This window comes from Bufo bufo, chromosome 2, assembly GCF_905171765.1.
Source record: "Bufo bufo chromosome 2, aBufBuf1.1, whole genome shotgun sequence".
Taxonomy (NCBI): domain Eukaryota; kingdom Metazoa; phylum Chordata; class Amphibia; order Anura; family Bufonidae; genus Bufo; species Bufo bufo.
In genome coordinates this window covers 299289004-299301258 of record NC_053390.1, presented here as the reverse complement: position 1 = coordinate 299301258, position 12255 = coordinate 299289004, and the positions used below count along the sequence as shown (strand labels likewise).

Sequence of the window (12255 nt, the reverse complement as noted above, 5' to 3'; positions counted from 1 at the left end):
ACTGCTCCACCATGTTGCTGAAATGCTGCCTCCTGCTAAGACGTTCCATATCAGCTGGTGGTGCTGGTTGTTGTGGCGAGCTGACAAAGCTTTTCCTCATTTCGGCCATGCTAACCCTGCCTTCTGAGGTGCTGGTGGTGCCCCAGCTGCGTTGGTGAACTCTTCCTCGTCCTCTGCCTTCGCCTTGTGCTTCCACTGTGCCCCCGCTGTCAGGTGGGAATGCCACCAACAGCGCGTCTACCAGCGTGCGCTTGTACTCGTGCATCTTACGATCACTCATGTGTGCCAGGCTGCCCAGAGGCAACGAAAAGCTGTCCTCTGTGGGAGGTGTATCGTCTGTGTCCTCTGTATCCCCCCATCCACGCACCAGTGATGGCCATTAGATGGTCTGGGTGCCACCCTGCTGTGAACATGGTTCCTCCTCCTCCATCTCCTCCTCATCCTCCACCTCCTCATCCTCCAGAACTGTGCCCTGGCAGGACAATTGTGTACCTTGGGTTTGTGGGTGCAGGAACCCACCCTCAGAGCCACTTGGGAATGACTGGCCGGAAACCCTACGAAATGATCCCTCTTCCTCCTCCTCTTCCTGTGCCACATCCTCTTCCATCATCGCCAGGAGCGTTTGTTCAAGGAGGCTTAGAAGTGGGATAGTAACGCTGAGAACGGCTTTATCGGCACTGGCCATGTTGGTGGAGTACTCGAAACAGTGTAACAAGGAACACAGGTCTCGCATGGAGGCCTAGTCATTGGTGGTGAAGTGGTGCTGTTCCGCCGAGCAACTCACCCGTGCGTGCTGCAGCTGAAACTCCACTATCGCCTGCTGCTGCTCGCACAATCTGGCCAGCATGTGCAAGGTGGAGTTCCACCTTGTGGGCACAGCGCATATGAGGCGGGGAGCGGGAAGGCCGAAGTTACGCTGCAGCGCTGACAAGCGAGCAGCAGCCCGCACTTTATGCAGCAGCTCTGACATGTCGGGGTAATTTTTAAGGAATCTCTGCACCACCGAATTCAGCACATGCGCCAGGCAAGGGATGTGCGTCAAACCGGCTAGTCCCAAAGCTGCTACGAGATTTCACCCATGATCGCACACCACCAGGCAGGGCTTGAGGCTGACTGGCACAAACCACTCATCGGTCTGTTGTTCAAGGCCCGTCCACAGCTCCTGCGTGGTGTGGGGTTTGTCCCCCAAACAGATACATTTTAAAACTGCCTGCTGTCGTTTACCCCTGGCTGTGCTGAAGTTGGTGGTGAAGGTGTTACGCTGACCGGATGAGCAGCTGGTAGAGGATGAGGAAGCAGAGTAGGAGGAGGAAGCAACAGGAGGCAAACTGAAGCGCCCTGCAATCCTCGGTGGTGGAAGGACATGCGCCAAACTACTATCCGCCTCAGGCCCAGCCGCCACTGCATTTACCCAGTGTGCTGTTATGGAGATATAACGGCCCTGACCGTGGTTACTGGTCCACGTATCCGTAGTCAGGTGCACCTTGCCACAGATGGCGTTGCGCAGTGCACACCTGATTTTGTCCCCTACTTGGTTGTGAAGGGAAGGGATGGCTCGCCTTGAAAAGTAGTGGCAGCTGGGCACGACGTACTGTGGGACAGCCACCGCCATAAGGCCTTTAAAACTATCCGTCTCCACCAGATGGAATGACAGCATTTCAAAGGAAAGTAATTTAGAAATGCTTGCATTCAGGGCTAGGGATCGCGGGTGGGTAGGGGGGTACTTCCTCTTCCTCTCCAGCGTTTGGGATATGGAGAGCTGAACGCTTCTGTGGGACATTGTGGAGATGCTTGGTGACCCAGGTGTTGGTGTTGCTGGCAGATCCTCTGTTTGTGGGGTGCCAGGTGGCACTGCCACTCCAGAGGTGGATGAAGAGGCCGCAGCTGCAGCAGAAGAAGAAGCAGGAGGAGCCAGAGACCTTTCTTGGATTTTGAGGTGTCTACTCCACTGCAGCACGTGCTTTGCACTTACATGCCTGGTCATGCAGGTTGTGCTCAGTTTGAGAAAGTTTATGCCTCGCTTCAGGCTCTAAATTGCACAGCGTGCAAACCACTCGTGTCTTGTCGTCAGCACATTGTTTGAAGAACTGCCACGCCAGGTAACTCCTTGGAGATGGCTTTGATGTGCTCGGTCCCTTGCTGCAGTGGGCAATAGGAGGCATACTGTCTAGAGGACGGCCATTCTACTTTTGCACCCTGCTCCCTCTTCTGCTGTGCTGGTGGCTCTGTGCGACCACTGCCTCTTCCTCCGAACTACATAGGTCACTCACATGACCTTGATTCCATGTGGGGTCGAGGACCTCATTGTCCTCCACATCATCTTCCACCCAGTCTTTACCCCTGCCTTCCTTGTCGGTCTGCACACTTTCCAAAGCTTCAGCAGTTGGCACCTGTGTTTCGTCATCATCCAAGACGTGCTGCGATGGTCCTCCCATGTACTCATCTTGAAAGATAAGTGGTTGGGCATCGGTGCATTCAATCTCTTCCACTTCTGGGGCAGGGCTAGGTGGATGGCCCTTGGAAAACCTGTTAACAGAGTCATCAAAAAACAGAAGAGACTGCTGCATGACTTGGGGCTCAGACTGCTTGGCTGATTTGCAAAGGGGTGAAGTGAAAGACTGATGGACATCGGCTGCAGGTGCCAACTGTGGTCTTTCAGCAGGAGACTGGGTGGGAGATAATGTGAAGGAACTGGATCCACTGTCAGCAACCCAATCTACTATCGCCTGTACTTGTTCAGGCTTCACCATTCGTAGAGCAGCATTTGGCCCGACCTAATACCGTTGCAGGTTTTGTCGCCTACTCGCACCTAAGGAAGGGGTTTCACTTGTGTGTGTAGCTGGCACAGATCGACCACGTCCTCTCCCTGCATCAGGAGCTCCACCAGCAGCACCACAACCTGGGCCACGTCCCTTATTTGACGCTCTCCTCATATTCTTCGAATTTAGGATCTTGCCCTAAATGGGTGTTTAATAGTAGAATAGAACGACAGAATGTAAAGGGAGTATCTCACAGGGCCTGACCCACTGTAGGCCTGAAGTAAATATATCTTAGCCCAAAATGGCTGTATTTCAAATGCCTGAATCAAACCCCTGTATGTAGAGGGAGTATCTCACACGGTCTGAACCACTGTAGGCCTGAAGTAAATATATCTTTGCCCAAAATGGCTGTATTTCTAATGCCTGATTCAAACCCCTGTATGTAGGGGGGTATCTCACACGGTCTGAACCAGTGTAGGCCTGAAGTAAATATATCTTTGCACAAAATGGCTGTATTTCAAATGGCTGTATTTCAAATGCCTGATTCAAACCACTGTATGTAGGGGGGTATCTCACACGGTCTGAACCAGTGTAGGCCTGAAGTAAATATATCTTTGCCCAAAATGGCTGTATTTTAAATGGCTGTATTTCTAATGCCTGATTCGAAAACCTGTATGTAGGGGGGTATCTCACACGGTCTGAAACAGTGTAGGCCTGAAGTAAATATATATTTGCCCAAAATGGCTGTATTTCAAATGCCTGATTCAAACCCCTGTATGTAGGGGGGTATCTCACACGTTCTGAACCACTGTAAGCCTGAAGTAAATATATCTTTGCACAAAATGGCTGTTTTTTAAATGGCTATATTTCAAATGCCTGATTCAAAACCCTGTATGTAGAGAGGGTATCTCACACAGTCTGAACCACTGTAGGCCTTAAGTAAATATTTCTTTGCCCAAAATGGCTGTATTTTAAATCGCTGTATTTCAAATGCCTGATTCAAACCCCTGTTTGTAGAGGGAGTATCTCACATGGTCTGAACCAAATAGGCCTGAAGTAAATATATCTTTGCACAAAATGGCTGTATTCCAAATGGCTGTATTTCAAATGGCTGTATTTCAAATGGCTGTATTTCAAATCCCTGATTCAAACCTCTGTATGTAGAGGGTGTATCTCACACGGTCTGAACCACTGTAGGACTGAATTCAATATGGTGCACCAAATGACGGTATTTAAAATCTCTGAATGTAACGCAAATGTATTAAGGGTGTATCTCACAATGACATCTGCTACAAAGGCTGCCAACTAAATTTCATGTATTCATTTAATGAGCCTTAGTCCTTAGCATAAGACAATCAATAGGATATATATATTTGTTTATATTATATTGATATATGTTACGAAGACAACATGTATCCAGTATATTGTATATATTTCTCATTAGAAGAGTGTCTGTGAAGATGTGTGTTTTGTAACAATTAATCACATCTTTGGTATGACAGAGGAGGTACTGATATCTCTGAGAAAACAAGGCCATTTACGATCCATAAATTAAGTGTGAGAAACGTTCAGAGAGACGCCTAGAGGTCTGTCTCTAATTGCTACAAGTGTCAGAATTAATCCCTATAGCTTTGAATTAAAGCTTCTAAGGTCAAAATGTATATTCAGACTTACATAAGTTAACCCTTTATGCTATGATGCAAATAGCTTATACAGCAGTGCCCCCTAGGTATGAGTAGGTGACATTACAACAGTAGCAAAAATGCATTCTGGGTAAGGTTATGATGTCACATTTTATCAATGGTCACGCCCATCCGACAATGACTGGAAAGTTCCAAACTAGGAAGGTGTGTCTAACTGATACGTTTGTGATCATAAACCATACACAGGAGGCAGAAGGAAGAAGAAAAGAAAGGGAGAAAAAGAGAGAGAGAGAGAGAGAGAAGAAGAGAAGTTGAGCTCTCTAGAGGGGTTTATCAAGATGAAAGCCATGGTGAGATGCGCTATGATGGACCACCCAGCTTTCCTAGGAGCAGAAGTGAGATTCCTACTAGGACTTGGTAAGAGACACAGGAAATGATATTTCATTTTATTAAGACTAATTTGATAGTGTGGGTGAAATTATACCATCTAGATTGGCGAATAAATAAATAATTAAATTAATTGATCATCTCCATATTGATATGTAGTCTTAGGATATTGTGAGGCTTCATTCTACCTGCAGAAGAATCAAGACTCATAATCTAGCAAAGCATTAAATGATTTTATATATATATATATATATATATATATATATATATATATATATAACATTCTTCGCCAAGCTAAGTGATGGATTCCCACAGGAAGGACTTGTTTCAAATCCTTTCCATTTAAGATCCTAGATCCCTGTTATTTGTCTTAATAGTCTTACCATAGTTATATATGTGAAAATAGTCCAGGATGGGGCTGAAGGATACAGTTGTCTCTTCTAAGTTATATCCTTGAATGGATTTGCCCATCTTGAAGTCATGTGATGTGTAGTTGGTTAGGGGGGGGCAGAATGTATTTAGCATTCTATATTGATGTCTAGGATTAGACATGCCGATCTTGATATCATGAGGTTTTCTCTGAACAGAAGTAATATATATAACTTATGTTCATATTTTGATATCCTAACCTAATAATAGCTTGATTATAATGTGACAAGTTATTTCCACTCACATGTATTGTTAAGCTTGTAATGCTTTATATTAACGCTATATATATTCATTTGCATGTATCTTTTTGTTTATAACCTTGTAACCAATAAATCTGCATATTTTTATAATACCTGTGTATTATTGTATAATGCAGAACTACATTTTATCATTAACGTCATCTCACGTCAAAAAGAACTTATTTATCTGAGGAAATAGTCGGACTCAGATGTGAATTGTATTAATTAGGTTGTCTACAATTCACCAGGTCATGATTTTAAGAATTTATGACAAATTTTATAAATTTTATTTTTTTATGGTTAATTATTTTTATGACCATAATTAATAATTCTTAATTGAATTATTACCCACCGACAAGCTGCAGTGGAGTAGACACCTTAAAAACCAAGAAAGGCTCCTCCTGCTTCCTCTTCTGCTGCAGTCTCGGCCTCTTCATCCACCTCTGAAGTGACAGTGGCACCTGCCACCCCGCAAACAGAGGATCTGCCAGCAACACCACCACCTGGGTCACCAAGCATCTCAACAATGTCCCACGGAAGCGTTCAGCTCTCCATCTCCCAAACACTGGAGCGGAAGAGGAAGCACCCCCCTACCCATCCGCAATCCCTGGCCCTGAATGCCAGCATTTCAAAAGTACCGGCCTTTGAAATGCTGTGATTCTGTCTGGTGGAGACGGAGAGTTTTAAAAGCCTTATGGCGGTGCCTGTCCTACAGTACGTCGTGCTAAGCCGCCACTACTTTTCAAGGCGTGCCATCCCTTCCCTGCATAACCAAGTAGGGGACAAAATCAGGTGTGCACTGCGCAACGCCATCTGTGGCAAGGTCCACCTAACTACGGATACGTGGACCAGTAAGCACGGTCAGGGATGTTATATCTCCATAACAGCACACTGGGTAAATGCATTTGCGGCTGGGCCTGAGGCGGATAACGGTTTGGCGCATGTCCTTCCACCACCGAGGATTGCAGGGCACTTCTCTTTTCTTCCTGTTGCTTCCTCCTCCTACTCCGCTTCCTCAAACTTTACCGGCTCCTCATCAGTCATGTTTTCAGGATTTCCTTAGTATTGAGCAGGTGATATAATTAGTGTCCATGCATCAGGACTTACCACAGGTATTCATTCTGTGGGATATTCTCAAATACTAACCGGTAGGTGAGTCCGGAGGACCAGAGTTGAGAAACCTTGACCTAAGATATGATAATACGACACTGGTTATAGTAGATTTATTATGCAATGGCATCTGTACTGATGAGTAGATTTGTACGGAGGAAGACTATACATTTTTTGGAGGATCTAGTGTAACATATGTTGAACTAATAGGAGCAGGTTCCTGCACAACATCATAGATATTTGAGCCTAGGTCTACACCATGACCAAATGCCCCCTGATTATTTGAAGGTTTCAGTGAAGATGATGAATTCATGAAGGATGTACATTGATCAGGTTGGTGATACAGGTTTTGCTCTTTCTCATAGATGATCGATTTCCTACGGGTGCTATAATTCATCCACTAAAAAAAAAAAAAAAAATAACAGATTTAATGACAATATACAATGCTAATCATATAGGGTAAAACAACCCATAGTGCGATTGGAGGGAAATATTCATCAAAATACGGTACATGTGGTTTGCAGGTTCACCAGAATAAATCTGGCATGTTCACTATGTCTACTGGTGTAAGTTCATACTTTTTAAATCTAAATGGCCCAGTACATGGCCTAGGAATCCTAAAAATAATCACTAACGAGTGTTTATAGTAACATTCATTAGCAACTATCTGGCAGTGTAAATAAACAGCCGATTACACAATGAATGATTCATTGGATAATCAGATAATCAGTATTTGCACACACAAAAATAGTCGTTTACACAGCACAATCTACTACTAGCAAACAACTAGTCTGTATGGGGAAGAGCGTTGGCATTAGCGATCACTCCTCCCTATACTCTGGAGGAGATCGCTGCATGTAAATACAATGATCCCTCAAGATACAAGGGCCTCAGGATACAATATTTTGAACATACACTGGTCTTTTCTGACCCATTGTAAGATCAAACCAGATTCAACATATAAGGCCTCAGACTCAGATCCAACCAATCAAGGACTCTTCTCTAGTTAGCAGCTATCCCTGACTGGTATAGGCGCGGCAGACGCCGCATTTGTGTGAGGGGAGGCGCCAGCAGGACTACAAAAGGTAGGAGCAGCGAGCTCCCGAGTGACGCGGTCTTCAGCTACAGCTGACCCTCCCACCCATAGCCCTCAACTCACACATCCTCCTTTCAAGGTGGCCCCCTTTAGGCTTTCCTTACACAAGCAGTTCCGCCACACCCCCACTGCTAAGGTTAGGGCTCATCATCTGCTAGCCGATCCGATCACAATTATATGTAAGGACTTGTTTTATCTGTCTTAGTTATCTGCTTATTTTTTTTTTATCTTTATTTTCTCTTAACTTGGATAAAATTTTGGCCCTTTGGAAACGATTACTCAACATGGTTTCAACATACAATGGTCGTCCTGGAACCAATTAATATTGTAACTTTTCGGGACCACTGTACAGTGGTCTCCTCCACCAGCGAGAAGCACATTGTTGTGAAAGAACACTTCCTTCCCGACAATCTGCTGCCATGTCATCTCGTGTAAATGGACCTTTAGACAAAATTAATAATTTGCTCCAATGTTCTTAGATTTTTATGCATAGTACATTTATGAGTAGTAATGAGCGGCAGGGGCAATATGCGAATTTGCGATATTTCGTGAATATTTGGTAGAATATTCGTCGTATATTCGCAAGTTATCATATGGTCTTGATTGCAAAAATCGACAATGTAATATGCGCGTAATGCGCACGCAATACAGGCGTGGGTCACAATAACTCCATTTTTAAAGCTGCTAGAAGTTTTCTGAGACTGGAGAAAATGGTTGGCACGGCAGAACATTACAATAGCTTTATATGCAGATAGAGTGCTCCAATATATTTGCGATTGCGCAAATCGGCACTAATGATGCGAATATTTTGGCGGAATATGTGCAACTTCACATTTTAACAGGTCTGACTACATATTAGTGATTGGTGCACTAAGTATTGTTGTGAACTTATGACATCAAAGCACTATGTATATATGTAGCAAATAATAGCAGCAGTGTGTTTAAAAAAATGAACAAACCTCAAAATCCTTCTTATAGCTTTTACTTCCATACACACAAATGCATTGGGAACACTACACATTCTTTTCCAAATCAAAACATGAAGAAAAATATATAACATTTGTGTTGTTCCTCTTAAAAAAATAGCAAAAAAGAAAAGTGAAAAATAGCAATGTTTGTATTCTTATCTGATGACACGCCCCCTGAGCCCCGCTCTGCCGTGCAGCCAGTTCGTCCATAGCTGCACGCGACATGGAGGAGCTTCGTCCATGCCTGCAGAGTAAATGCGCATGCGCTGCTTTTCCTCATCCTTGCAGCGCATGCCCAGTCTGCCACTGGCGCCCCAGCCTCACGTAACCCTAACCCACCCATCCGGCACTTCTACTGTGTCCAGGGTCGGTGCCTGGATCTGACACATTACCGGTAGTGATGTACCGATACCATTATCGGTATCGGGACCGATACTGGACATTTGCACGAGTACTTATACTCGTGCTAATGTCCCCAATACCACTGCCGATACCTGCTGGCCGCTTACTTGCACTGCCCACTGCCACCAATGCAGAAACTGTAGAAAAGTACCGGCACCCGACCTCTGAGAGGACGCTGTGATCCGCGCAATTAACCCCTCAGGTGTGGCACCTGAGGGGTTAATTGCGCGGATCACAGCATCCTGTCAGATGTCGGGTGCCGGAACTTTTCTTCAGTTTCTGCATTGGTGACAGTGGGCAGTGCGCCCCCCCTCCCTCCCCAGTATTAATCATTGGTGGCAGTGGTCAGTTCCGATCGGAGTCCCAGCAGTGTAATGCTGGGGCTCCGATCGGTTACCATGGCAGCCAGGATGCTACTGAAGTCCTGGCTGCCATGGTATGTTAGTGAGCATCTGTATACTCACGTGCGCCGTGGCCGCCGGGCGCTCCTTCTTCTGTCTGTGGGATTCCGGTCGGAACTGACCACTGCCACCAATGATGGAAGGGGGAGGGGGACCCTGTGGCCACTGCCACCAATGATTAATACTGGGGGGGGGGAGTTACCAGAGGGAGCTGATAAGAGGGAGAGGCTGGGGGGCACATGAGAGGCTGGGGGGCTGATGAGAGGCTGGGGGGCACATGAGAGGCATGGGGCTCTTATTTGAGGTCAGAGTGGGGGTCATTCCCATTGGGGTCTGATCTGAGGTGTCATTAAAAAAAAAAATCTTATTGTCCCCCTCTAAAACCTAGGTGCGTCTTGTAGGGCGAAAAATATGGTAGATAGGAGATAGATAGCTAGATAGATAATAGGAGATAGATATTAGATAGATAAAAGGTTTGGGATAGATAGATATTAGATACATATGAGATATAGATAGATAGATAGATAGATAGATAGATAGATAGATAGATAGATAGATAGATAGATAGATAGATAGATAGATAGATAGATAGATATTAGATAGATACGAGATAGATATGGGATGGATATGAGATAGATATAAGATAGGAGATAGATAGATAGATAGATAGATAGATAGATAGATAGGAGATAGATTATATACAGGGAGTGCAGAATTATTAGGCAAATGAGTATTTTGACCACATCATCCTCTTTATGCATGTTGTCTTACTCCAAGCTATATAGGCTCGAAAGCCTACTACCAATTAAGCATATTAGGTGATGTGCATCTCTGTAATGAGAAGGGGTGTCGTCTAATGACATCAACACCCTATATTAGGTGTGCATAATTATTAGGCAACTTCCTTTCCTTTGGCAAAATGGGTCAAAAGAAGGACTTGACAGGCTCAGAAAAGTCAAAAATAGTGAGATATCTTGCAGAGGGATGCAGCACTCTTAAAATTGCAAAGCTTCTGAAGCGTGATCATCGAACAATCAAGCGTTTCATTAAAAATAGTCAACAGGGTCGCAAGAAGCGTGTGGAAAAACCAAGGCGCAAAATAACTGCCCATGAACTGAGAAAAGTCAAGCGTGCAGCTGCCAAGATGCCACTTGCCACCAGTTTGGCCATATTTCAGAGCTGCAACATCACTGGAGTGCCCAAAAGCACAAGGTGTGCAATACTCAGAGACATGGCCAAGGTAAGAAAGGCTGAAAGACGACCACCACTGAACAAGACACACAAGCTGAAACGTCAAGACTGGGCCAAGAAATATCTCAAGACTGATTTTTCTAAGGTTTTATGGACTGATGAAATGAGAGTGAGTCTTGATGGGCCAGATGGATGGGCCCGTGGCTGGATTGGTAAAGGGCAGAGAGCTCCAGTCCGACTCAGACGCCAGCAAGGTGGAGGTGGAATACTGGTTTGGGCTGGTATCATCAAAGATGAGCTTGTGGGGCTTTTTCGGGTTGAGGATGGAGTCAAGCTCAACTCCCAGTCCTACTGCCAGTTTCTGGAAGACACCTTCTTCAAGCAGTGGTACAGGAAGAAGTCTGCATCCTTCAAGAAAAACATGATTTTCATGCAGGACAATGCTCCATCACACGCGTCCAAGTACTCCACAGCGTGGCTGGCAAGAAAGGGTATAAAAGAAGAAAATCTAATGACATGGCCTCCTTGTTCACCTGATCTGAACCCCATTGAGAACCTGTGGTCCATCATCAAATGTGAGATTTACAAGGAGGGAAAACAGTACACCTCTCTAAACTGTGTCTGGGAGGCTGTGGTTGCTGCTGCACGCAATGTTGATGGTGAACAGATCAAAACACTGACAGAATCCATGGATGGCAGGCTTTTGAGTGTCCTTGCAAAGAAAGGTGGCTATATTGGTCACTGATTTGTTTTTGTTTTGTTTTTGAATGTCAGAAATGTATATTTGTGAATGTTGAGATGTTATATTGGTTTCACTGGTAAAAATAAATAATTGAAATGGGTATATATTTGTTTTTTGTTAAGTTGCCTAATAATTATGCACAGTAATAGTCACCTGCACACACAGATATCCCCCTAAAATAGCTAAAACTAAAAACAAACTAAAAACTACTTCCAAAAATATTCAGCTTTGATATTAATGAGTTTTTTGGGTTCATTGAGAACATGGTTGTTGTTCAATAATAAAATTAATCCTCAAAAATACAACTTGCCTAATAATTCTGCACTCCCTGTATAGATAGATATGAGATAGATAAATAGACAGACAGATGAACCATAGATATATATATGAAATAGGAGATAGATGATAAATAGATAGGCAGATAGATATTTCATAGATAGACTTAGGCTACTTTTACACTGGTGTTTCTGGGTCCGCCTGTGAGATCCGTTCAGGGCTCTCACAAGCGGCCCAAAACGGATCAGTTCAGCCCCAATGCATTCTGCATGGATAAGGATCCGTTCAGAATGCATCAGTTTGGCTCCATTCCGCCTCCATTCCGCTCTGGAGGCGGACACCAAAACGCTGCGGCGTTTTGATGTCCGTTTGACAAAACTGAGCCAAACGGATCCGTCCTGAATTACAATGTAAGTCAATGGGGACGGATCCATTTTTACTGACACAATATGGTGCAATTGAAAACGGATCCGTCCCCCATTGACTTTCAATGTAAGTCAAAACTGATTTTTTTTTTTTTCCTCATGGTAATGCAAACGGATCCGTTCTGAACGGATAAAAGCGTTTGCAGTATAGGTGCAGATCCGTCTGTGCAGATACAAGACGGATCCG

General features: G+C 44.5%; 1 protein-coding gene across 1 annotated transcript in view; it reads right to left on the bottom strand.

The window, feature by feature from the left end:
- Nucleotides 1-6730: 6730 nt before the first annotated feature.
- LOC120990832 overlaps nt 6731-12255 on the bottom strand; it is a 144179-nt gene continuing 138654 nt past the window's right edge. The window contains exon 12 of the mRNA XM_040419734.1: nt 6731-6967. Coding sequence (XP_040275668.1) covers nt 6731-6967 — 237 coding nt within the window. The remainder of the gene's footprint in view (nt 6968-12255) is intronic.